This window comes from Eleutherodactylus coqui, chromosome 9 (genome assembly GCF_035609145.1).
Source record: "Eleutherodactylus coqui strain aEleCoq1 chromosome 9, aEleCoq1.hap1, whole genome shotgun sequence".
NCBI lineage: Eukaryota > Metazoa > Chordata > Amphibia > Anura > Eleutherodactylidae > Eleutherodactylus > Eleutherodactylus coqui.
Genome location: NC_089845.1, coordinates 112,621,581 through 112,648,380, shown reverse-complemented (window position 1 = coordinate 112,648,380; position 26,800 = coordinate 112,621,581). Strand labels below are relative to the sequence as shown.

General features: G+C 46.1%; 1 protein-coding gene across 1 annotated transcript; it reads left to right on the top strand.

Annotated features, from left to right (window-relative positions):
• Window positions 1-17,956: 17,956 nt before the first annotated feature.
• NPBWR1 (neuropeptides B and W receptor 1) lies at window positions 17,957-18,916 on the top strand. Its single transcript, XM_066579012.1, has one exon. The coding sequence runs from the start codon at window positions 17,957-17,959 to the stop codon at window positions 18,914-18,916; it is 960 nt and encodes a 319-aa protein (XP_066435109.1).
• Window positions 18,917-26,800: the final 7,884 nt, after the last annotated feature.

Sequence of the window (26,800 nt, the reverse complement as noted above, 5' to 3'; positions counted from 1 at the left end):
CACAGCGCACACCAAAGTGTCCCTGCGCAGCCTTCAGCTGCCCTCATGCCACACCACCCTCATGTCTATTTATAAGTGCGTCTGCCATGAGGAGGAACCGCAGGCACACACTGCAGAGGGTTGGCACGGCTAGGCAGTGAACCTCTTTAAAAGGGGCGGGGCGATAGCCCACAATGCTGTACAGAAGCAATGAGAAATATAATCCTGTGCCACCTCCATCAGGAGCTGCACACGTGGGCATAGCAATGGGGAACCTATGTGCCACACACTATTCATTCTGTCAAGGTGTCTGCATGCCCCAGTCAGACCGCGTTTTTTTATAAATAGTCACAGGCAGCTACAACTCCGCAATGGGAATTCCGTGTGCACCCACAGCATGGGTGGCTCCCTGGAACCCACCGGCTGTACATAAATGTATCCCATTGCAGTGCCCTGGACAGCAGAGCTAACGTCAGATTAAATGCAGGTGGGCTTCGGCCCACACTGCATGCCCCAACCTGACCGGGGTTTTTAATTCATAGACACAGGCAGGTACAACTCCCTATTGTGAAGTCCCTGTGGACCCACAGCATGGGTGGCTCCTTGGAACCCACTGGCGGTACATAAATATATCCCATTGCAGTGCCCATCACAGCTGAGGTAATGTCATGTTAAATGCAGGTGGGCTTCGGCCCACACTGCATGCCCCAGTCAGACTGGGGTTCTTTAGAAGTGGACACATGCAGTTACAACTCCGTGTGGACCGACAGCATGGGTGGCTCCCTGGAACCCACCGACGGTACATAAATATATCCCATTGCAGTGCCCAGCACAGCTGAGGTAATGTCATGTTTAATGCAGGTGGGCTTCGGCCCACACTGCATGCCCCAGTCAGACTGGGGTTCTTTGGAAGTGGACACATGCAGTTACAACTCCGTGTGGACCGACAGCATGGGTGGGTGCCAGGAAGCCACCGGCGGTACATAAATATATCCCATTGCATTGCCCATCACAGCTGAGGTAATGTCATGTTTAATGCAGGTGGGCTTCGGCCCACACTGCATGCCCCAGTCAGACTGGGGTTCTTTAGAAGTGGACACATGCAGTTACAACTCCGTGTGGACCGACAGCATGGGTGGGTGCCAGGAAGCCACCGGCGGTACATAAATATATCCCATTGCATTGCCCATCACAGCTGAGGTAATGTCATGTTTAATGCAGGTGGGCTTCGGCCCACACTGCATGCCCCAGTCAGACTGGGGTTCTTTAGAAGTGGACACATGCAGTTACAACTCCGTGTGGACCGACAGCATTGGTGGCTCCCTGGAACCCACCGGCGGTACATAAATATATCCCATTGCAGTGCCCAGCACAGCTGATGTAACGTCAGCTTTAATGCAGGTGGGCAAAAAATTAATTGGATTACACTGTAGGCGAGGGCCCCAAAGAATTGGTGTACCAACAGTACTAATGTACGTCAGAAAAATTGCCCATGCCCAACCAAGAGGGCAGGTGAAACCCATTAGTCGCTTTGGTTAATGTGGCTTAATTTGTAACTAGGCCTGGAAGCAGCCCAGTTAAAATAAAAATTGGTTCAGGTGCAAGTTTCAACGCTTTAATGAGCATTGAAACGTATAAAAATTGTTTAGAAAAATTATATGACTGAGCCTTGTGGGCCTAAGAAAAATTGCCCTTTCGGCGTGATTACGTCAGGTTTCAGGAGGAGGAGCAGGAGGAGGAGGATGAATATTATACACAGATTGATGAAGCTAAAAGGTCCACGTTTTTGATGGTGATAGAGAACAATGCTTCCATCCGCGGGTGCAGCCTACGTATTGTTAAGGTATCGCTGCTGTCCGCTGGTGGAGAAGAGAAGTCTGGGGAAATCCAGGCTTTGTTCATCTTGATGAGTGTAAGCCTGTCGGTACTGTCGGTTGACAGGCGGGTACGCTTATCTGTGATGATTCCCTAAACACCCTCTCTGACAAGACGCTAGCCGCAGGACAAGCAAGCACCTCCAGGGCATACAGCGCAAGTTCAGGCCACGTGTCCAGCTTCAACACCCAGTAGTTGTAGGGGGCAGAGGCGTCACGGAGGATGGTCGTGCGATCGGCTACGTACTCCCTCACCATCCTTTTACAGTGCTCCCGTCGACTCAGCCTTGACTGGGGAGCGGTGACACAGTCTTGCTGGGGAGCCAGAAAGCTGTCAAAGGCCTTAGAGAGTGTTCCCCTGCCTGTGCTGTACATGCTGCCTGATCTACGCGTCTCCCCTGCTACCTGGCCCTCGGAACTGCGCCTTCGGCCACTAGCGCTGTCGGATGGGAATTTTACCATCAGTTTGTCCGCCAGGGTCCTGTGGTATAGCATCACTCTCGAACCCCTTTCCTCTTTGGGTATGAGAGTGGAAAGGTTCTCCTTATACCGTGGGTCGAGCAGTGTGCACACCCAGTAATCCGTAGTGGCCGGAATGCGTGTAACGCGAGGGTCATGAGAAAGGCATCCTAACATGAAGTCAGCCATGTGTGCCAGGGTACCTGTACGCAACACATGGCTGTCCTCACTAGGAAGATCACTTTCAGGATCCTCCTCCTCCTCCTCAGGCCATACACGCTGAAAGGATGACAGGCAAGCAGCATGGGTACCCTCAGCAGTGGGCCAAGCTGTCTCTTCCCCCTCCTCCTCCTCATCTTCCTCTCCCTCCTCCTCCTCAACGCGCTGAGATATAGACAGGAGGGTGCTCTGACTATCCAGCGACATACTGTCTTCCCCGCCTCTGTTTCCGAACGCAAAGCGTCTGCCTTTATGCTTTGCAGGGAACTTCTCAAGAGGCATAGCAGAGGAATGGTGATGCTAATGATTGCAGCATCGCCGCTCACCATCTAGGTAGACTCCTCAAAGTTTCCAAGACCCTGGCAGATGTCTGCCAACCAGGCCCACTCTTCTGTAAAGAATTGAGGAGGCTAACTCCCACTGCGCCGCCCATGTTGGAGTTGGTATTCCACTATAGCTCTACGCTGCTCATAGAGCCTGGCCAACATGTGGAGCGTAGAGTTCCACTGTGTGGGCACATCGCACAGCAGTCGGTGCACTGGCAGATGAAACCGATGTTGCAGGATGCGCAGGGTGGCAGCGTCCGTGTGGGACTTGCAGAAATGTGCGCAGAGCCAGCGCACCTTTCCGAGCAGGTCTGACAATCGTGGGTAGCTTTTCAGAAAGCGCTGAACTACCAAATTAAAGACATGGGCCAGGCATGGCACGTGCGTGAGGCTGCCGAGCTGCAGAGCCGCCACCAGGTTACGGCCGTTGTCACACACGACCATGCCCGGTTGGAGGCTCAGCGGCGCAAGCCAGCGGTCGGTCTGCTCTGTCAGACCCTGCAGCAGTTCGTGGGCCGTGTGCCTCTTCTCTCCTAAGCTGAGTAGTTTCAGCACGGCCTGCTGACGCTTGCCCACCGCTGTGCTGCCGTGCCGCGCGACACCGACTGCTGGGGACGTGCTGCTGCTGACACATCTTGATTGCGAGACAGAGGTTGTGTAGGAGGAGGAGGAGGAGGGTGGTTTAGTGGAGGAAGCATACACCACCGCAGATACCACCACTGAGCTGGGGCCCGCAATTCTGGGGGTGGGTAGGACGTGAGCGGTCCCAGGCTCTGACTCTGTCCCAGCCTCCACTAAATTCACCCAATGTGCCGTCAGGGAGATATAGTGGCCCTGCCCGCCTGTGCTTGTCCACGTGTCCGTTGTTAGGTGGACCTTGGCAGTAACCGGGTTGGTGAGGGCGCGTACAATGTTGCGGGAGACGTGGTCGTGCAGGGCTGGGACGGCACATCGGGAAAAGTAATGGCGACTGGGAACTGAGTAGCGCGGGGCCACCGCCGCCATCATACCTTTGAAAGCCTCCGTTTCCACAACCCTATACGGCAGCATCTCCAGGCTGATAAATTCGGCTATCTGCACGTTTAACGCTTGAGCGTGCGGGTGCGTGGCGGCGTACTTGCGCTAGCGACGGCTGGATGGTGCGCTGAGAGACATTGGTGGATGGGGCCGAGGACAGCGGAGGTGAGGGTGTGGGTGCAGGCCAGGAGATGGTAGTGCCTGTGTCCTGAGAGGGGGGTTGGATCTCAGTGGCAGGTTGGGGCACAGGGGGAGAGGCAGCGGTGCAAACCAGAGGCGGTGAACGGCCTTCGTCCCACCTTGTGGGGTGCTTGGCCATCATATGTCTGCGCATGCTGGTGGTAGTGAGGCTGGTAGTGGTGGCTCCCCGGCTGATCTTGGCGTGACGAAGGTTGCACACCACTGTTCGTCGGTCGTCTGCACTCTCAGTGAAAAACTGCCAGACCTTTGAGCACCTCGGCCTCTGCAGGGTGGCATGGCGCGAGGGGGCGCTTTGGGAAACTGTTGGTGGATTATTCGGTCTGGCCCTGCCTCTACCCCTGGCCACCGCACTGCCTCTTCCAACCTGCCCTGCTGCTGCACTTGCCTCCCCCTCTGAAGACCTGTACTCAGTAGGCGTAGCAAACCAGGTGGGGACAGTCACCTCATCGTCCTGCTGCTCTTCCTCCGAATACTCTGTGCGCTCCTCCCTCGGAGTTACTCCAATTACTACTACCTGAGTGATAGACAACTGTGTCTCATCATCATCATCATCGACCTCCTCACCCACTGAAAGCTCTTGAGACAGTTCCCGAAAGTCCCCAGCCTCATCACCCGGACCCCGGGAACTTTCCAAAGGTTGGGCATCGGTCACGACAAACTCCTCAGGTGGGAGAGAAACCATTTTTTCCCAATCAGGGCAGGGGCCGGAGAACAGTTCCTGGGAGTCTTCCTGCTCATCAGAATGTGTCATTTTCATGGAGTGAGGAGGCTGGGAGGAAGGAGGAGCAGCAGCCAGAGGATTCAGAGTTGCAGCAGTGGAAGGCATAGAAGACTGGGTGGTCGATACATTGCTGGATGCACTTTCTGCTATCCACGACAGGACCTGCTCACAGTGCTCATTTTGTAATAAAGGTCTACGACGTGGACCCAAAAATTGTGATATGAAGCTGGCTACCCCAGAAACTTTCCTCTCTCCTAATCCTGCAGCAGCCGGCTGGGATTCACCTGGACCTCACGTGGAGCTCCGCGACCTCGCCCGCGTCCATATCCACGTCCTCTAGCCCTACCCCTACCCCTCAGCATGGTAGATTACGAATAGAGCAGACACAGAGCGGTGTAAAAAATTTTTGAATTATTGGCATGCAGTTGGAGGGAGACAGCGCTTATGTTACGCAAACTGCAGCCAGAAAAAAAATTATACGGAAGCCTGCAAGCAGGCCTAGCTGTGCAATATGCAATACCGATGCACCTGAGCTCCCAGCAGCCACGCAGTGAAATGCAGACAGTCACAGGTAGCCGTAAGAATTTTTTATTTTTTTTGGAATGCAATGCAGGCTACATAGCGTGTATCTGACTTTCCCTCTATCAGGCACTGTCGCCGTATGCTGTGCGTGCAGTTGACGGCAGACACACAGCGGTGTAAAAAATTTTAGAATTATTGGCGTGCAGTTGGAGGGAGACAGCGCTTATGTTACGCAAACTGCAGCCAGAAAAAAAATTAGGCAGAGGCCTGCAAGCAGGCCTAGCTGTGCAATAGTGAGGTACTACAACTCCCAGCAGCCACAGAGTTAAATGCACACGGTCACAGCTAGCCCTAAGAAGGACCGTTGGGGTTCTTGTAGACAGGATTCCACACTATCCACTGTCCCTGCCTGACCAATACTGCCCCTATACTGTGTAGTACAGACTGCAGCCTGAGAACGCTATAGCTATAATGGGGCTGCACGCGCGATATACAAAAAAAAAAAAAATGTGCAAAACTGCTACCAGCAGCCACAGCAATAATGCACACGGTCAGATGTGGCCCTAACAAGGACCGTTGGGGTTCTTGAAGACACTAACAGCCTAACACTCTCCCTATTGCAGGAACAGCACCTTCCCTAATCTCTGCCAGAGTGTGTCTGAGGCGAGCAGCAGGCAGGGCTGCCTTATATACTCAGCGGTCACTTGATCTCACCAGCTATTCACTGCAGGGGGGTGGGATAGGGGTGGCACGTCACAGGAGGAAGTTGTAATGCCTTCCCTGCATGTCTATTGGCCAGAAAATGGCGCTAAACATTCAGGGAAGGAAATGGAATTGACTCGAGTACCGCGTGGTGCTCATCTCGAGTAACGAGCATCTCGAGTACCCTAATACTCGAACGAGCATCAAGCTGGGACGAGTACGCTCGCTCATCTCTATTTAAAATCTGTGCAATGTTGTGAAAAAGAAAGTTCCCTTTATGAATATTGCACATATGACTCTTCCAGTAAGAAATAATATCTACAATTATGATATTGGCTGCAAGGGAATATTGCTAGTGGTGATACTACGGTAGGTTAATTGTATCTTTATGTTTTCAATTTCCTGCATTTTGCCTCTGTTTTTAAATAAATGAGCTTTACCACCATTTCACCCCTTACAAAACGCACATGCTGTATAAGTTAATGTCTTTTATAAGCCTTTATACAAATCTTATTATAACAATTCATACTTCATGCTGACCTGTTAATCCCAAGTGAAATGTATTTTTTAATACTGACACAAAGACTATCAAAGAAAGTGAAACGTTGTAACATGTAGGAGCATCATTATATTTAAAAATTGCATTACTGTTGCATGTGGAGTTCCTGGAAAATTAATTGAAAAAAAAGAAGAATATTTGTACAGGTTGTTATTCTGAAGAGAAAATATCTGGTAATAACAACAGCACAGTCAGGAAATGACAGAGCACAGAAACCCATGGAGCAGGGGCTGCCTAAAGCTGAAGTGTATATAATGTATATATCATGGGTTTATGAGGGGTCGCTACTGTCAAACCAATCTGATCAGCTTCTACAAGAAGGTAAGTTCTGGACTGGACCCGGGAGACTCATTGGATCTTGTGCATCTGGACTTTTCCAAAGCATTTGATACTGTGCTGCATAAAAGGTTGGTATATAAAATGAGAATGTTTGGTCTGGGTGAGAATGTGTATAAGTGGTTATCACTTTGGGGATTATTTAGTTTAGAAAAATGGTCACTACAGAGATCTGTCCAATCATCTATTTATATCCATAACTGTGATGTAACAAAGGGATATCCTCTATGTCTAGAGGAAAGAAGGTTTCTACACAAACAAAAAGGGGTTCTTTACTGTAACAGCAGTGAGACTATGGAACTCTCTGCCCAAGGGCTAGGTGATGACAAATTTGATAAAGAAGTTTAAGAGAGGACTAGACACTTTTCTTGAATGTTACAATATTACATGTTATAGTCACTAATTACTTCAGAAGGGTTGTTGATCCAGTGATTATTCCAATTGCCAGACTTGGAGCCAGGAAATAATTTTTACCCTTAAATAATGTCTTTTTTTGGAATAACCTAATATGTCACTATAGAGGAAGCAGATAAAGAAGCTGCATTACAATTATATGCCTATACCAAATGTGTTCTGTACATTGGGAGAGAGAATATTTCTGCTGCTGTCAATGTTTGTAGCAGCAAAGTGGATCTTTGTGGCCTTGGATGTTGTTTGGAGCTGCCAATATGGCAACTAAAAGTTATTTGCAGACCTCATGCAACTATCAGTGGGGTTTGAAGAACTAAATTATGCTGTGCCAAACAGGGACAGTGTACTAATATACAAGCTATGCTGTGTGGCCTTCTGTTCTCACATACCATGCTGCCTAGAGATTGCAGCTTATTTAGTTGGCTGTTTTGTGTTAAAGGGGTTGTCTCGCGAAAGCAAGTGGGGTTAAGCACTTCTGTATGGCCATATTAATGCACTTTGTAATATACATCGTGCATTAAATATGAGCCATACAGAAGTTATTCACTTACCTTTCCTGCGCTGGCGTCCCCGTCTCCATGGCTCCGTCTAACTTCAGCGTCTAATCGCCCGATTAGACGCGCTTGCGCAGAAGGGTCTTCTGCCTTCGGGTCTGCCCGGCAGCAGCAGCGTTCTGGCTCCGCCCCTTCTACGCGTCATCGCGTAGCTCCGCCCCATCACGTGTGCCGATTCCAGCCTCCTGATTGGCTGGAATCAGCACACGTGACGGGGCGGAGCTACGCGATGACGCGTAGAAGGGGGCGGAGCCAGAACGCCGCTGCTGCCGAAACGAGCCGAAGGCAGAAGACCCTTCTGCGCAAGCGCGTCTAATCGGGCGATTGGATGCTGAAGTTAGACGGAGCCATGGAGACGGGGACGCCAGCGCAGGAAAGGTAAGTGAATAACTTCTGTATGGCTCATATTTAATGCACGATGTATATTACAAAGTGCATTAATATGGCCATACAGAAGTGCTGAACCCCACTTGCTGCCGCGAGACAACCCCTTTAATATAAAACCAAAACAAATCCAAACATGGGAACAACAAATACACACGGTGTGTGTCAGAGGCCTCAGTCGTCGTTCAAAGTAACTAGTCTAGTGACGATGAAATATTTGCAAGGCTTACGCAGCTAGCAGCGGTATTCTGCAAACTGCAAAGTTTGCTGACAAATTACATAAATCTACTATAAAAAGTAATGCAAAAAAGGACTAAATAAAAAGAAAGCTCTGCTACATGCATGTCACACACATACAGCTCTGCTACATGCATGTCACACACAGCTCTGCTACATGCATGTCACACACACAGAGCTCTGCTACACGCACATCACACACACAGCTCTGTTACATGCGTCACACACACACAGCTCTGCTACACGCACGTCACACATACACAGCTCTGCTACAAACACATGTCACACACAGCTCTGCTACATGTGCCTCAACAACCCTTTTGAATTTATTAATCATTATAACATATTATATTGCTAAAGAAAGCCAGTGACATGTATTTCCTCTGCCCATCTGCATAACCTTAACTTCATCAGTGTTAAACCCCACTTTTCTGCCTAAGCCCCCATCTTATCCAGATCCACTTGCAATTTCCTTGTGTCCTCTCTTCTGTTAATTTCTTTACATACTTTTGTGTCATCTGCAAATATTTATATTTGACTGTGCATTTACAGGGACATTATAGGGATTTACAACTCACATAACACCCAGGTTCCTATTATGACATGTTCTGAAGAGAACCACAAGACTCTGTGCTTCCTTGGCTATAAGATCTCACCCAAACATCCATCATTATTGACATTATTACAGGTCCTTTAGGCTCCCCTGCCCAGCACATTAGTCACAACCACTGAGCTCTGTTCCCTTGTGATATCATTGCAGGTCCTGATGCAGTTACCATCTACATATCAAGGCAGGTCCTCTTCACTTCTTTGGTCTGCTGCACTGCACTTACCCCCACCTTGCTGCTAGGTGCCACTGCCTGTGGTAGGATGCTCATCTTGCCTCATACATAGTAGGTGCATCCCTGTTTGTATGTTTAACTGTTATTCAACAGTTTGAAATTCACACATTGCTACAAAATTCAGATTTATGGTGGGAGCTGATATACAGTTAGCAATCAGAAATATTTTAAAGAGGCCCCATAACCTGAAGCTACCTATCGCTTTTATTTTAAAACACGTTAGCCCCTCCCTGAAATACAACTGTAACTAATTGGGAGCCATAAAATGTTTAAAAAAGATTCATGTTGCCCTATATCTTCACCTACTGTTCCAGGAAAGTCAGACAGGTACTTGCAGTTTCCAGCTATCAACATGCTCTGCATTCGACTGGACATGCCCAGTAACTATAGAGGCTCTGACAGTTCGACATCTCACGATTTATCACAAGATCTCATGTTCTCACTAATAATAATAATAAATGTGATAATTTAATAAAACAGTGATCAATCGATATGCATTAATTAAAGGGACTATATCACCATTTTTTTTTATTAATTAAAAATACGCAGTGACAATATGCCCGTGTGAATGGGCCTTTAGTAGAGATGAGCGAGCGTACTTGCTAAGGCAAACTACTCGAGCGAGTAGTGCCTTATGTGAGTACCTGCCCGCTCGTCTCAAAAGATTCGGGTGCCGGCGGTGGAGAGCGGTGAGTTGCGGGAGTGAGCAGGCAGGAGGGTGGGGAGAGAGTGAGAGATCTCCCCCCGTTCCTCCCCGCTCTCCACCGCTGCTCCCCGCTGGCACCCGAATCTTTTGAGACGAGCAGGCAGGTACTCGCATAAGGCACTACTCGCTCGAGTAGTTTGCCTTAGCGAGTACGCTCGCTCATCTCTAGCCTTTACTCAGAATGCAAGCTCTCACAATGGCTTATGAGATCTCACTTTCCAAGACTCAGTAGGAACGGAAGTGGGGCATACCGAGAGTGAAAAATCAGAAGTGCTCTAGAGACTTTCTCAGAAAAGTTGGCAAAAATACAGGGTGAGTCCCAATTAATTAAGTTTTATTCGAATCAGGGGCTAGTGAGTTTTACAATGAAAAAAGTAGGTATCTTCAGGTGATAGCATCTTGTTAAAAAAGAATTCTACATTTTTTTATATGCAGATCAGATGATTCATTCCAAGACTGGAGTCTTATTCTTCTACAATTGAGTGTTGTCCTTCTTTGTTTCTATACAGATTGGAAACAAGCCTTTGGTTAAATGATCTATATCAATTAACATTATAAATATATCATTATCTAATACAAGCCATACATACTGTAGCTCTTTCCATATGTTTTGCATTAATAGATAATGAGTATTGCTTCAATGGACTTGTCACTGATACCAATACTTTGTCACATCTAAAAAGTACTGCCTGGGTTAGACCAGCTCTTTCACATCCTTATCCCCTGCAGTTGCCGCAGTAAGACTAGGCTGGGTGGATCGAAGTGTAATTAAACTGTCACATTATGAACTAGTTTTCGCATCACTGTAATATTCATGCTACATAAGACCTAAGAGACCAATTACCTCTATGAGTTGGTCAAGTTGATGTAAATGAAATCCATTGCATAATAATAACTCTGTGTGCACTTTATGTACTTGCATATTTGCAGTCTGCTTCTTATCCACCAGTTCACTGTCAAATATCTAAACATTGCAATGTCTTGTGACTTTATCTACCCAGGTATTAGTCAAGTTCTTACACTGTTACCATGACCTCAGTCTTAAATGTTATGTACATTATGTATTCTCCACACCTATTAGTTTGATAACTAGCTATCCACTAACATTTGATAATACTAGGACTGTATGTATGACATGATAAATGCAACTTAATGGGATCATAGTTCCCTATGAAGAATACTATGTACAATCTTTGAAATGAATGAAGAGTTAAAAGGGTTGTCCAGTTGTAAAGTATTGGTGGGCTATCCTTGGGATCGACCATCAACAGTAGATCAGCAGGACTCTGAAGCTCGGGATCATCACTGATCAGCTGTTCGCTATGCTGGTGCACTCATGCATTGAGCTGATTGTGCAGGAAGCAGACAGCTCTGTTACCACTGCAATGGCCAGGCTTAGTATTACAGACAAAGTTCCAATGAAGTTAATGGGATCTTTGTTTGTAATACCAAGCTTGGCCACTGCCATAGAAATGGAGCTGTCTGTTTCCTTCAGAAATCAGCTCAATGTACAAGCACACGGTACTGGTGCATCTTGTCTCCACCTGAAGAATGGGTGGAGACATGGGTTGGCCGGGATGAGTTATATGGGAGGGTCAGGTGATGCCCACAGCAGCGGATTGGCAAATGGTGGTCTGGCATCTATTAGTGCCTCTCTCACTGTGACCGCGGCAGCCTTGGGCTCAATGGCAGTTTCCCCACAGCGGGCTGCAATATGCACTACCGAGGCAGGTGTCATTTTCCCCTCCCATCTGTACTTGTAGACCCGCTGGCAGTTTTCTGCCAGTGGGCTACAAGGTCCACTCCTGACCCCGCTGTCACTTTCCACGGTGGTCTTCCGTCATCTTCCCTCTCGGGTCCTGTCACTGATCCCCGCATACTTGGATCATTTTCTCTCCTGCCTCCTGTCACTCACCCCGCCGCTCCGCAGAAACCAGCCCCGCTCTTACCATGATGGCAGCGCCTCTGTTAACTGCAGGGACCTCCGGTCGGCTGCTTTCACTCTCAGCCCCGACCTCTGCTCTCTGCTGGAACATGGTTCTGATGCAATCTTCTGCTGGCCTGCAGGTAGCCAATCGGCAGCTGTGGGTGGTCCCTATAACTCCACCTGCACATACCCATGTCTCCACTCATAGTTCCGCTGGAGACAAGATGCACCAGTACCCAAGCCCACTGACCCAGTAAACAGCTGATCATCAGGATACTGGCTGCAAAACCCTCACTGATATACTATTCATGGCCTATACTCTGGGTAAACCACAATAGTTTACAACTGGACAACCCCTTTAAACATTTATACAAGATCAGAAGTCTGCAACAATCTCTGCAGTAAATTCTTCAGAACAGATACACTGATTTTAATATTACATTTTAGCTGTGTGTAAATTGTTTATTATTAAGCAATAAATCCCTGTAGTCTGAACGAGAGGACAAGCAGATGCATTTGGTAATTTAAGAAGCCAAAAGGTGATTTTTGTCCTAGGGCTTTCATATTTTATAGGAATATTTTAGCTTATTCCAGTGTATTGCACACAGTAAAGCTACTCTTGAAAGTGCAAGCTTTACATTTGGATTTGTTATATACTATATGGGTTATATATGTTATAAATGGCTTGAAAGCTTATCACACACTGTTGGTTAGATGAGCCGCCACTGACTATAAATATATATTATAAATATTAATAAAAGTACTCCAAATTGATTGATGTAATCTCCAGCATGTAGTTGATGGAGATCTTTTCTTTTAAAGTTTTTGGGCCTGGATTTTTGGAATGGATGACAGGTTGGTAGTGGGGCCATCCATTCCACTTCCTCCACTCCAGGTTATGTGCAAGGTCAATCAGCAGAGGTGCTGGGGCTGGGCCAGGAAGAGGTTTATATAAATAATAGTGTGCACTAACACAGGCAGAGACTGGATGGCTGCTGGACCCAGGCAGCCTGAGATACCTGCTGGAGGTAAAAGCCCTGCTGTGTGGTGCACCTGCTGAACGTGACCTGTACAGGCAGGGACTGCCTATTATCCTAATGCTGGACTATTGTTTTCTTGCCTGAGGCCAAGGCTGGATTTGTTTTGATTTTGTGGACTGAAATAAACGCAGGTCACGCCTGCACTTGGACTTTAAATACTTGTCTCCGTCTCTAACTGCCGCAAACCCGCACTCTACCGAGCTGTCTTCCCAATATATATATATATATATATATATATATATATATATATATATATATATATATTGTAACAGGGTAAGAGGAATGGTCTGGAGTTGAAGGTATGTGTCACAGAGGTTATTAGCCTCCGTGAGGTAGTCCGACCTCTTTCACTCCAGACCAGGTCTTACTACCTGTCTAGCCGGCCATTTAAGGAGACAGGTGGAAGGTAGAGGGAGGTGTGTGTACACCTGGGAGATACAGGCTGCAAGTACTCTGTGACTTCCACTGTGAACAGAGAGAGACGCGGTGGACGAGGCGCTACCTGGTTGTAGCAGGACCCCTGGAGGGGATACGCCTGCCCTTGGACTAGAGCCTGAGAGATTGAAGGCAGGACATCCACAGGTCTGTGCACCTCCATGGACTTGTATGGTCTCCTCAGCTGAGGAGTTACCTGTGTCACCTCCGGACTGAGGAGGGTTAAATCTGAACAGAGACTTTTTGTTGCTATCATTTACCATTTATCTGGAGACCCAGTTATTTATGTTCCTGTTAAAGACTGTGTAAATAAACCTAAAGAAAAGACAAGTGACGGTCTGGAGTGCTCTTTAACCCCCGCTGTGCTACAATATATATATATATATATATATATATATATATATATATATATATATATATATATATATATATATATATCTGTGTAAGGGATGACAATATTGGTTAATTTAAACCCTCTTCCTTTTAGATATTCCTCTGAATAGATTATAGCTTACCTGATGATACGTTCTGTGTAAAATATAAAACCTATATTTTGTGGTTGCATACAATCATACTATCCCCCTTAGCTGTTTGTGGTTATATACTAATTATGTCGGCATATATAAAACGTCAGTGCAGACCTTTTTGTTCCTTGTAGAGAGATGGTTCACAGACTCTTTTGACTCTTTCTTTGTATTACAAAACTTTCAATAGATATTAACTTAAGCTAAGAAAAAGAGTGTAGTTTATTTTTGAATAGCAGCTCCCATATATCTTTCTCAGTACTGATCCCTTTAAAGGAACACTAAACCTAAGAATTGGTAATAAAACACAGGAAAAAACGTTTCCATAGTGTTCGTAAGTCTGCAGGATTTTCTGCATTGACTTGAAACGGTCTTGTACAAATCTTGCAGACTATACAGGGGATAAATTCCCCCTTGATTAGTGTTGCTCCTCATCATCGGTCAGGTGATGAATTTAGACTGATTTTTGCAAAATCGTATTGGGGTAGTCTGACTTAATTTTTGTTGCAAATCATGGACAAATCAACTTTCCCATAATGCATGCTAAAGCAGGTCAGCAGGCAGCCAATCAGCAGGCACAGCACCTTGATGATGTCATCAAATATGTTCTCCATCTTGCATATAGGCAGCGCTTTCATTAGATAAAACAATATGGTCAGCTCACCCATGTGCAATGCAATCCATATGGGAGTTCAAATCCAATGTTGTAGTTGGGAGGGTGCACCGATTCTTGGTGGATGCCAAGCAAATAGTAATCCATCAAATGTAACAATTCCTCCAGCACCACAATGCTTTTAAAATTACTTTCCTTTATTTATAAGATGGTTAAAACATGATAGTGCAAGTAATACTGCTCATGTTAATCCTCTTATAAATAGAGGAAAGTGATTTTAGAAGCGTAGTGGTGCTGGAGGAATTGATACATTTGCCTGATTACTTTCATTGGATGTTTGCATCGTATGATCCATCCATAGATAACATAGGTACTGTGTTACCAGCTGCCGTTTTACAGCTCATCACAGTACAGAGAAGTTGCAAGATAGTGTGGGGAACATTGAAGCTGCAGAAAGTATATATGCCAACGGACGTTTGGAAGAGATACTCTGCAGGGCATATATTTATGCTGATGTCAGGGAAAGATATGATTCTTCCCAGAAAAAAAGGGCTGTATGGCCACCATCAGCTACTACTAGCCACAGCAGCAATCAGGCCCACAGCTAGGTCTGCTCATGGTATTTGTGAAGTGTGGGCATACTTTGAAAGCACACAATGACAGAAGAGAGGTCACCTGTTTAATCTGCGGTAAACATTTTAAGGAGGCGAGAACATAAACAACCTCAACATAAGAACAGCTACATGAACTCCCACCACCTTCTGCCTTGGAGAGCCCACCAGGCCAGAGGGCGAAGAGTCAGCCTCATCCTGCTCCCTCTTCCGCTGCTGTAGCTGCCTCTTCCTCCATCTCCCTCCCTGTTCATGCAGTAGGCTGTAAGTTCAGAGAAGCAGTTTTGTGTATGCACTAACATGACTACTTCAGGCCTCTCCTCTACAAATAACAACCAGGCTGAAGGCTTCAGAGCCCCGAGTGGGAAACAGAAACTAGACGTGGAGCCAGCACCATCACCACTTTCCCTAACATTCACATCTACCCCATACTCCAACCATCACAGATTCTGAATGCAAACATTGCACAGCTGCTGTTGATGAAAATTCTGCCCTTCAGACTAGTGGACACAGACACTTTCTGCAATGTGATGCTCCCTGCTAACCAACAGTACCAGTTGCCCAGCCTCCATTTCTTTGCTCAAAAAGCTGTCTTTGCCCTGCACCACCATGTGAGTGATAATGTGTCCCTGACATTGCAGAATGCACCTGACCATAGACATGTGGTCCAGCAAGCATGGCTAGGGGTGTTGCATATCCTTAACAAAACATTATATCAATGTCCTGGAGGTGGGACATGAAGCCAAAAGGTGTGTTCCTCATTTCATGGTACCTCCAAGACTTTCAGAACACTCATCTGTGTCTGTCCCCTCCTCACCCCCCTTCTGCTCCTTCTCTTCCTCCATCTCTTCTTATGACCTTCCAACACCCTCCACCTCAACACCAATATCGGTATCTCACAAAATCTGGCCTCCATTCATCAATGCATGTAGGAAACAACACCATGCTGTGCTAAAACTCATCTGTTTAGTTGAGCGCAGCAATACAACCAAAGAGGTGTTGATGGCTCTGCATGCGCAGGCTGACACGTGGCTGACCCCACACATGCTGAAGCCAGGTAAGATTGTGTGTGGCAATGAGGCCAATCTTTTGGCAGCCCTTCGCCTTGGAAATCTTACACACATAGTCCAACACTTCCTAACCAATCACCCAGGTTTACATACCGTGCTGAAAAAGGCAAGGAAACTGTGCTTGCACCTTCTGCGTTCACACCCTGCCGGCTTTCGCCTAGCAGAGGTGCAGCCACAGCTCAGGCTACCACCCAACCGTCTAATAAATGATGTTCCTACACATTAGAATATCATGTTACTTATGCTGCAGAGCTTAAGCCAGCAGTAGAGAACAATCATAGAGTACCAGATGTTGTATGGAGGTTGGGCACTTGACGCCTTGAGTGGGCGCAGATCAAGGATGCGTGTGCAGTTTAAGCTTGCTTTGGGATAGCAAGCAAAATGGTCAATCGTGAGGACAAAGTGATCAGTATGACCATCCCTGTTGACTGCCTGCTGGAACTGATGCTACAGGGACAATGGCAAGTTGTCACAGGATGAAGAAGGGATATCAATCTCCCAGCCTTCTAAAATAAAACAAGAGCTGTCTTGGTCATGCCTGGTGTTGCAGATATGTTCTCTTAACATGAATAGAACTGAGTTGCAATACTACACACAACCTGAGGACAGGGGTGGCATTGCTTTATGATGGATATGATGGATATCAGCTTTGTTTTCAAACCCTGCACAAGCCTTTTAGTAAATAAATAAGTATAGAAATAATCAGCTAAAAGTTCACAAAACATTTGTACACTTCTTAACACCTTCAAGAACATTTCCTTTGACACTGAACTGGTGCATTATGTAGAAAGTATGAATAATGTACAGTACATTATCTAATTAAATGTCATCCTTATGTAATATTCACTGGAAACGTTTGCAGTTATTAATGTTTAACAGTTTCTTGGGACATGTGCTCTTGTGTGGAGCAGTATGCCGCTGTAGAAAATAATTTGGTCACATCATTAATATTTCCCTTCATTGGCTCGGAATATTGCACTGTTCTAGAATGGTGAAATAGACCCTTTCTAATAGGTAAATGTAATGGAATTGGACTAATGGTTTGACACACATAAGTAGTGTTCTGGGGGAAATAAACTGTACATTAATGCTTATATGTAGCGGGATTGGGGCTATTTTCTTGTCACCTTCTAAAAAAGACTGAAAAAAAAGAGGGATAGAGGAAAGGAGGGAGGGAGCTGTTCTACAGCGATGGAAAGAAGCAGAGAGCTCAACAGCAGATCACAAATCCAGCTTCAAGCATCTCTGCACTTCGCTTCAGCTTCATTCTACCTAATGCAGCCACAAGGCATCTGTAACCAGAGGAAAAAACAAATAAGTGACTCCGAAGACAAACAGTAAGGTAAGAACATGTTCTCCATTGACTTAATTATCACTGCAGGAAATTCGGGGGTGTTTAGCTCTAATCAGTATTTAATGAGATTCTTTGAAAATGTAGTAATTTATTCCTTTTTTAAAATAAATATCCCATATTTTATGGCACAGTAAGAGTTGTAGAATATAATAGACAGTAGATTTTACATTCTTGTAGCTGTCAGTGGGATATGATATAGGTGTATTATGTAATAATCTAATGCAATAATAAGATCAGATATAATGTTTGCAGGCTCCGACTAATAAGCTATGCTAATTATACAGAAGGCATAAGGAATGTATTTTGTAACATTCCCCTTTTTTTGTTTGGAAGATGGAAAACATATCTTATCTATCAAATTCATCAAGAATATCAGAGTGGCTGAATGGATCAACATCACAGGTCATTCCTAACTTCTATCTGGCATTACCCATCATCTATTCCATTATCTGTGCAGTTGGATTAACTGGAAACACTGCTGTCATATATGTTATCCTCAAAGCTCCGAAAATGAAATCTGTCACCAACATGTTTATCCTGAACTTGGCTATCGCGGATGAACTGTTTACACTCGTCCTACCTATTAATATAGTTGACTATTTACTGCTGCAGTGGCCCTTTGGAGAGTTTATGTGTAAACTGATTGTATCCATTGATGAATATAATACTTTTTCCAGCATTTATTTCCTAACTGTCATGAGCATTGACAGATACCTTGTGGTAGTTGCAACTGTCGAATCTAAGAAACTTTCCTTTCGGACCTATCGAGCTGCTAAAATCATCAGCCTTTGTGTATGGACTTTTGTAACCATAATAATTCTGCCTTTTGTGATTTTTGCCAAGATTCACCAAGAGCAAGGTCGTTTGCAATGTATTTTTGTTTTTCCGAATCCCGAAGGCTTGTGGTGGCAGATGAGTAGGATCTACACCCTCATTATGGGGTTTGCCATACCTGTGTCTACTATATGCATCTTATATACCATGATGCTTTACAAATTGAGACGAATGTGTCTGAACACCAATGCGAAAGCCTTAGACAAAGCTAAGAAAAAAGTGACGTTCATGGTTGCCATTATCTTAGCAGTATGCTTGCTTTGCTGGACACCTTATCATCTCAGCACTGTGGTGGCCTTAACCACAGACATCCCACAGACTCCACTAGTTATTGGGATTTCTCTGTTTATTACCAGCTTGAGTTATGCCAATAGCTGCCTCAATCCATTCCTGTATGCATTTCTAGATGACAATTTCAGGAAAAGCTTTAGGAAACTAGTAGAATGCAGGTCATCCTGAAGAATGCCAATGGGAAATCTGTAATATCATATAAAATACCATAAGTTAGCATTCTTGTTACCTGGCTGCATAACCTGTATCACTATCCTAAACATTACTACTGCTTATGAGGTTTATATGACTCAGATATATATCTCAGATCTGTAGAAAGAAGCAACCAAACTCGGTAATACAATAGATTGGGCTGCAGTTTTCACATTGTGAGATATTCATTTAAAAGGTCCTTATACATTGAGATCCCTACTTATTTCTGTTGGAATGCACTGGGACCTTTGTCATGCCTATTATCTAATGGAGTATGCTATTTAAGCTGCATTTTAATAGTGTTTAACAAGTAATTCATTACAATTTTGGGACAATGGGGCTTTCTTGATTCTTGCACAATTCGACTGATAATGTATGCTGTATTGTCAATGTATTGCTACAATCTAATTTATGGTTATTGCTGGAAACCGAAATAATGTCTCTGTTCATGTAAATACAGGTAGGGTTGAAGTTAAGTTTTATTTGATATAGCAAAACGATACCAAATAAATATTCTGAGTGCCTTGCTTGATTTCAGTGTTAATTATGTATGCGTACTGTAAAATGAACATGCATGGCTAATCATCTGCTTGCACAGTATGTGATTTCGGAAGTGCTGTGAAAAATAAAAATCGTGCATTTATGGCAAAATTGCAGTCCACTACAATTGTGTGCAGTGAGGACTTCATAAGATTTAATGTGTTTGTTAGCATGCAAAAAGCACATTACAGACTTAATGAAAACATTTAATTTTAATAACAAGACATATTAAATGTAATGACGATTTATATGCACATATAATGCTTGTCTTCTCTCATAAAAACAATATTCTAATTAATTTGCATGTAGTTTATCAAAACAGGACGGTAACTTGAATTCTGTATATTCCTTTTTAAGATCAGATCGTTAGTTACTGCTATTTGTTAAAGGGATAATCCAGGGAGTGAAATGCTTACCTAATAAAGTCCAGATCCAGTAGTGCAGGCACCTCCACTTCTGGCCTGGTCATATGATATAGAGTCTTCCTCCACTTCTTGCTGTTAGTGACGCCATTGCAGGGGGCTGGCTGTTCGGTTCATTTAAATAAGTAAGGCAGCCCACTTCTCTGTCATGGCCTATGCAAGAATGAGTAAGCTTAGCTATGAAAATCAGCCAGTCAGCCAATCCCCTTACAACGACATTACGGACAACTAGACTTCTATGACAAGTGACCCAGAGTTAGAACAGGGCCAGAAGAAGGGGTCAGTACTAGTGGACGCATACTGGATCAGGTAGGTATTTTTTCTTCCTGGTTAACCTCTTTAAAGGGTACCTCTCATATTGCTGGCATTCTTGTCTTCTACCACAACTTGAAATCTAATGTTGGGAGAGGCAGCTGGAATATTCCATAGTACTGTCGCCTAATTAATTATACAACACTTGAAACCTGACTTGAAAAGCTTGTATACAGGAAAGGTAATAGTCCAATCTGATCAACCAGCTGTGCCTCCTGACGTTAGGTTTTAGGCCACTTTCACGTGGCCGAGATGTACAAATCTTGTACTAATATGAACTTCATTCTTATGAACTTCATTCTTATGAACTTACAGCATTCAAAAAACTAACAGAATTTCCTATCTTTGGACATTCCCTCGGAAAGCCTTGCCCATTGTTTTCAATGGGGCTGGAAAACATATTGCACGATGAGCGAGGTGCACGTTAGTGCAATGTGAGGTTTCCCATTAAAAACAATTGGAAACACTTGCCGATCCTCCGGAGCAACTGAAAGCCACGGCGAAGGATTGCAACTGTACTAAAGTGATGAGGGGCCTTTTTGACACAAAACACCTTGCAACCGCAGGTACCTCGCACTTTGGCAAGTGCGATAACAGGCTGAGATGGTTAGCTCTCAGGCAGCATGTCACCTGTTATGTTAGTGTTCAAGTCTTAGCACTAGTGTTGAGCGAACCAAATTAGTAGAGCCCTGTTTTAGATCAAGGTTTTCCAAAAGTTTGGTTTGACACAAACCCAAACCGAGCTTTTGTCAAAGTATTACTCAAAACAGGGTTCTATTGGTTTGTTATGCTCAACGCTAGTCCTGAACACTGGTGTATAACCCTGTCTAAGGGCTTTAATGCCTCTTAGACAGAGTTATACATCAGTTTTAAGGGTGTTGGTGAAATTCTGATTTGGTTCAAACTAATTCGATCAGAACCAAACTTTTTCTAAAGTTCGGCAAACTGGGTGACCTGAATCTTTCAAAAGTTTGATCATTACTATTTAGCACAGAAGTGCTTTCTCCTGAGGGGGCGGAGCCTGGACGCCGAGCGGGATGGCTGACTGAGAGCCGCGCTCCTACAAGCAGTGACCCACGGAGCCTCACAGCAACGGCAAGCAGCTTCAAAATGGGCAAAACCTCAAGGGAAAGAAGCACAGACCTGCAGGGAACCCCTCGACCGGCCAAAGTGCAGGCAGACGTCCAGCGCTTCTTCAGAGAACGGCAGGCCCGGTCCCCGCGACCCCCATCCAAGATGGCGCCGGCACGTGAGCTCATCCCTGCATCCAGCCTAGAGGAAGAAAAAGAGCTGCCCTCGGACGGAGAGGAGGGTGAGTCTGTCTCCAGAGGGTTCATGAAAAACTTACTCTCCCAAGCACTGCTCCCCATCAGCTCAGACTTGTCTGAGATAAAGAATGAACTGAAACAGTTGGGCCACAGAGTGGAGGACTTAGAGACTTCCTCCGCTGCCATAGTGTCACACTCCCTGCAACTGGAGCAAGCTGTTAAAGATCAGCACTTACACCTTAACAGAGTGCTCCTACTCCAAGAAGATCTGGAGAATAGAAATAGGCGCAACAACTTGCGCCTAAAGGGAATCCCCGAATCTTGTGCGAGCGAAAGTTTAGCGAAAGTTGCCAAAGAAATCTTCGCCATTCTGTTGGGTGATGAAAGGGCATCCGACATCAATATCGAGAGAATCCACAGAGCTCTCAGACCCCCACCTGGCGTTGCGGAACCCCCCAGGGACGTAATTTGCAAACTGCTTGCATTTCCAGACACGACTGCAGTGCTGAGGGCAGCCAGAATGCACGGAGACCTGAAATACTCAGAATCGCTGATTCGGATTTTCCAGGACCTGGCACCGTCTACCCTTGCTAAACGCCGGGCTTTACGCCCGCTACTAGAGATCCTCAAATCCAGGGAGCTACGCTACGCTTGGTTGTTCCCGTTCGGAATCAGCATCACTATCCAGGGCAAGCGAATCAACATACGCACCCAGGAGGAAATGCATAATTTATGGGAGCTTCTGGATATCGAGCCTATAGCCCTCCCAAACTGGCAATCAATTCCAGATCCGATCCAGTTCCAACCGCTTGAGGACCCTGGGGACTGGCTAGTAGCAAGTAACTCCAAATCCCCGAAGGGGAGGAAGAAGAAGCCACGTCAGGACCCGTGATCCTAAAGATCGTGCTCATTCGACCCATTTACCATGGTTGCCCGGAGGCGTTGCATACCCCAGAGGCAGACCTAGTTCCATCCACAGTGTCTGCTTACTGAAGGGGTCTTGCTCCTGCCCTGTTGCTGGTCTTGCATTCACCGACCGGTTACCGGCTGTTTTTATTACGTTCTTACTACGTTCTTTCTCCAGATTTCTGCAGCATCATTTTCCTACGGCCGGGTCGGAGGGTAAAGAACTGTTCCAGATGGACGCTGAAGGTCTTTATTCCCCTGCTACCCCCCCTCTCCGGCTCATGACATAGGATTGGTGACTGTGACCTTTGAGTTTTGTCCGTATAGTTGTATTAGTATTAGTCCTATTATTGCCACTAATGCTACTTTCGCTAATGTTTCACTATATTCATGCTTGCACTAGAATGTAATCTATAGGTGCTTATGCCGTTGCATAATACTTACTTGTCTTCTTTTTTTTTAGCGGGTGTTATCCCACCCGCCCTTTTTCCAGAGGAGCCGTTGGGTGACTGCTTGTAATGTCCAGGCAGTAATTTTTATTCCGTACTCCCGTCAGAGTCTGCGACTCCCCGGGACTTCGGAACTCCGTCCTCAGATATTGAGCACATCTCTGCTCAATCACTGTTTGTTGTCTACTAGTTACACTTGAAGCCGAGTTTCCCTGGATAGGGAATCTAGCGTGTATTTCTAACAAGTGTGACTGGTGCACACCCTTCCCCATTCCCCCCCCCTCCTCACCTTCCCCTCCTTTCTATCCCCCCCTCAATCCGACTTGTTACCCTTCCTTTATCTAGGGTGGTGCTCTCGCAGAGGAGCCCCGCGTGGGTCCCTTTGGCCTAACACCTGCGAATAAGTGGGTCCTATAACTGACAGTAATTTTTGGTCCTTCTTCTCTCAGAACAGGAGCCCTACTATGAGCGGTTTGCGCCTTACCTCCTTCAACGTCAGGGGCCTCAACTCGCCACAAAAACGCCACGACCTGGAGTTACTTCTGAAAAGGTATGATACAAAGATTCTCTTCCTCCAAGAGACCCACTACAAGGGAACCAAATCCTTCTCCCTTCCGGGGAAGTGCTTCCCTATCACATATCACAGCACTCACCCCTCGTCGTCCTCGAAGGGAGTCTCCATATTTCTACACAAATCGGTTAATTTTGTGGAGGAGGCTCAATTCCGGGACGAGGAGGGCAGAGTCCTTTACCTGAGAGGCACCTTGAATAACACTAAGATTACCCTTGCAAACATATACGCCCCCAATACAGATCAGATACCCTGGTTGCTAAAGCAGCTAGAAATTTTGAAAAACTTCAGCGCAGGACAGGTCATCTTGGCGGGGGACTTTAACGTTACCTTTAACCCGGTGCTGGATTCGTCCTCGGGCCGGTCCCAGATCTCGCAGGAAAAACTGAGGAAGTTGGGTAGACGGATTCGGGAACTTGATTTAGTAGACGCATGGCGCTTTCTAAACCCCACCACGAGGGACTTCTCGTACCTATCCGCGGTACACTCAACATACCAAAGGCTGGACTACGTCCTGGTCTCTTCCGCCCTTCTCGCGACCTTGACCAGAGCTGATATAGATACTATGACAATCTCGGACCATGCCCCCGTGCATGTGACGATTCGCCCACCACACTCATGTGTCAAGGAATGGAGATGGTCCTTGAACACCTCCCTTCTTGACCAAATTGAGGACAGGGAATACCTGTCTAAGCAGCTCGAGGAGTATTTTCTCCTTAACTCAGTAGAGGAGACCAGTTCCCCGTTGGTATGGGAAGCCCATAAGGCCTACATGCGAGGCCTGCTGATTGACCTGGGCTCCCGGGTCAAAAAGCGTATACAGAAAGCCGTTGATGATAAACTTTCTCAAATTGCTAAACTTGAGCTCTCTGCGAAACTGTCCCAAACAAAACAAAACCTGAGTAAGCTAGCGGAGGTCAGAGCTGACCTGAAATTATTATTAAACTCTAAATTCAACAAGAAACAACTGAACTTCAGACACAAGATATATGCCCAAGGTAACAGGGGCAGTAGACTCATGTCAGCACTGATCAAAAAATCCCGGGCCAAGACCCAGATCGGGGCCATTAGATCCCCGGAGGGGGTAGCAATGACTTCTTCCGTAGATATTGCGGAGGAATTCAGAAAATATTACTCGAGCTTATATAATATAAGAAAAGACAGCGATGCTCTCCCCCCGAGGGACATGGCCGACCTGATAGATGGGTTTCTGGGACAGATTCGAATGCCTAAACTTGACTCGGTTAAGACTTCCTCGCTGACTGACCAAGTAACAATATCCGAAGTTGAAGATTTGATAGCGTCCAGTCCCCCGAATAAAAGCCCGGGCCCCGACGGTTTCCCTCTCAAATATTATAAAACCTTCCTTAAAGTGCTTGGCCCGAGACTGTCGACTTTGTTCAATGACTTGATGGGAGGGGCGTCCCTGCCGAGACAAGCTATGGAAGCCCACATTGTCTTAATTCAGAAAGACAACAAAAATCCTGAACTATGTGGGAACTACCGCCCCATATCCTTGATCAATCAAGATATGAAGCTCTGGGCGAAACTGCTGGCAAACAGATTGGCTCCCTGGGTGCCCTCTTTGATAGACAGGGAGCAGGCAGGCTTCGTCAAGGGAAGGGAGGGGAGAGATAACTGTCTCAGACTTCTCCATGCGGCCAGATACGCTCAACACCACAAGATCCCGCTCGCCTTAGTAGGTACTGACGCCGAAAAGGCTTTCGATAGGGTGGACTGGCTATACATGGAGAGGGTGCTGCATCGATTTAATTTTCCAGCGCAGTTTATCCGAGCGATATTCTCGCTTTATGCGTGCCCTCACGCAAGATTGAGAGTAAACGAGATTCTCTCTCCTCCCTTCCTTATAAAAAATGGTACTCGGCAGGGGTGTCCCCTCTCCCCCTCCCTCTTTATTCTGTCATTAGAGCCTCTTTTATTGAGAGTAAGACAGGACATGGGAGTCAAGGGCCTTGACATTGGTGGACAACAACTTTCGGTAGCGGCTTTCACAGACGATGCGGTATTCATAGTTACCGATCCCCAGAAAAGCTTGCCCAGATTACTAGAAACCCTGGATGAATTCGGCGGAATATCAAACTTCAAGATTAATTTAGCAAAGTCGACGGCATTAAATATTTCTATCCCATCAGCGCAGTTTGAGCAAATAAGAACCAACTCGCCCTTAGCCTGGGCACCCTCTTACATAGAGTACTTGGGTATCAAATTAACTAAAAGAGCGGAAGATCTATTTAATGTGAATTTTGTCCCCCTTACCGACAGAGTCAAACAGCTCCTCAAAACCTACGACATACCGTGTGTGTCGTGGTTTGGGAGGAAAAATATCATCAAAACCTACATCCTACCCATCATTTTATATAAGATCAGGATGCTCCCTATCCACCTCCCCTCGAGCTTTTTCAAAGAGCTCCGTGCGGCCTTCTCGGGCTTTGTGTGGAGGTGGAGGAGACCGAGACTGGCACATAGCCTTATGATAAGGGTCCGTAAAGAGGGCGGAATTGATCTCCCCAACCTTTGTGACTACTACAAAGCGTCCCAACTTCGCTACTGGTGGGACCTTACTCAGAGGGAGGGGGATAAGCTTCTGGTGAGCCTGGCAGAAGGCTACAACAGGCATTCTCTAGATGGCGACCTATGGTTTCCAGTGAGAGCACGCTATCAGTCCAGAACCTACAGTCCGCTACTTAGGGGCCCCTGCGAGGTCTGGGACAGACTTAGAGAGACACTGGCCCCGGCCCCTTCACCAATGCTACCGATGTCCTCCATACCGAACATACTGAATCCTTTGTCGAGAGGGGACATAGCGCCAGTGTGGGAGAAACTCAGGCCCCTTCACATCGCTAACTTGCAGGCCATGGCTCATTGCGATCCGAACAGCATTCTTCAGATGCTGCGACCTGAAGAGAACTTCACATTCTTAGAGAGGGCCCAGGTAGCGGGCACGCTCAGAGTTTTCCTTAATAAATTCAAATCCACTAGACCCTATACTCCCTTTGAGAGGGCCTGGCTGGGAAATAAAACATCCCAAAAAAGCATCTCCTATCTCAGGAAGAACTTTGTCTCCCCAGGACAGTCCTACAAACCAGCCTTCCTCTCCTCATGGGAGAGGGAACTGGGTATTCACATTAATGCAGAGGAGTCTAGATCAATCTTGAACACGTCATTCGGCCTGTCCCCTTGCATTATAGCCCAAGAGGCACATTACAAATTGATCGTAAGGTGGTATCGGACCCCCCAGTGGCTTTTTGACCGCAAGCTCGCCACCCAGAATATCTGCTGGAGATGTAGGGCCGGGGAGGGGACATACCTACACATATGGTGGTCATGCCCGCTCCTGGCCCCCTTCTGGAGGGGAGTAGACACAATTATCA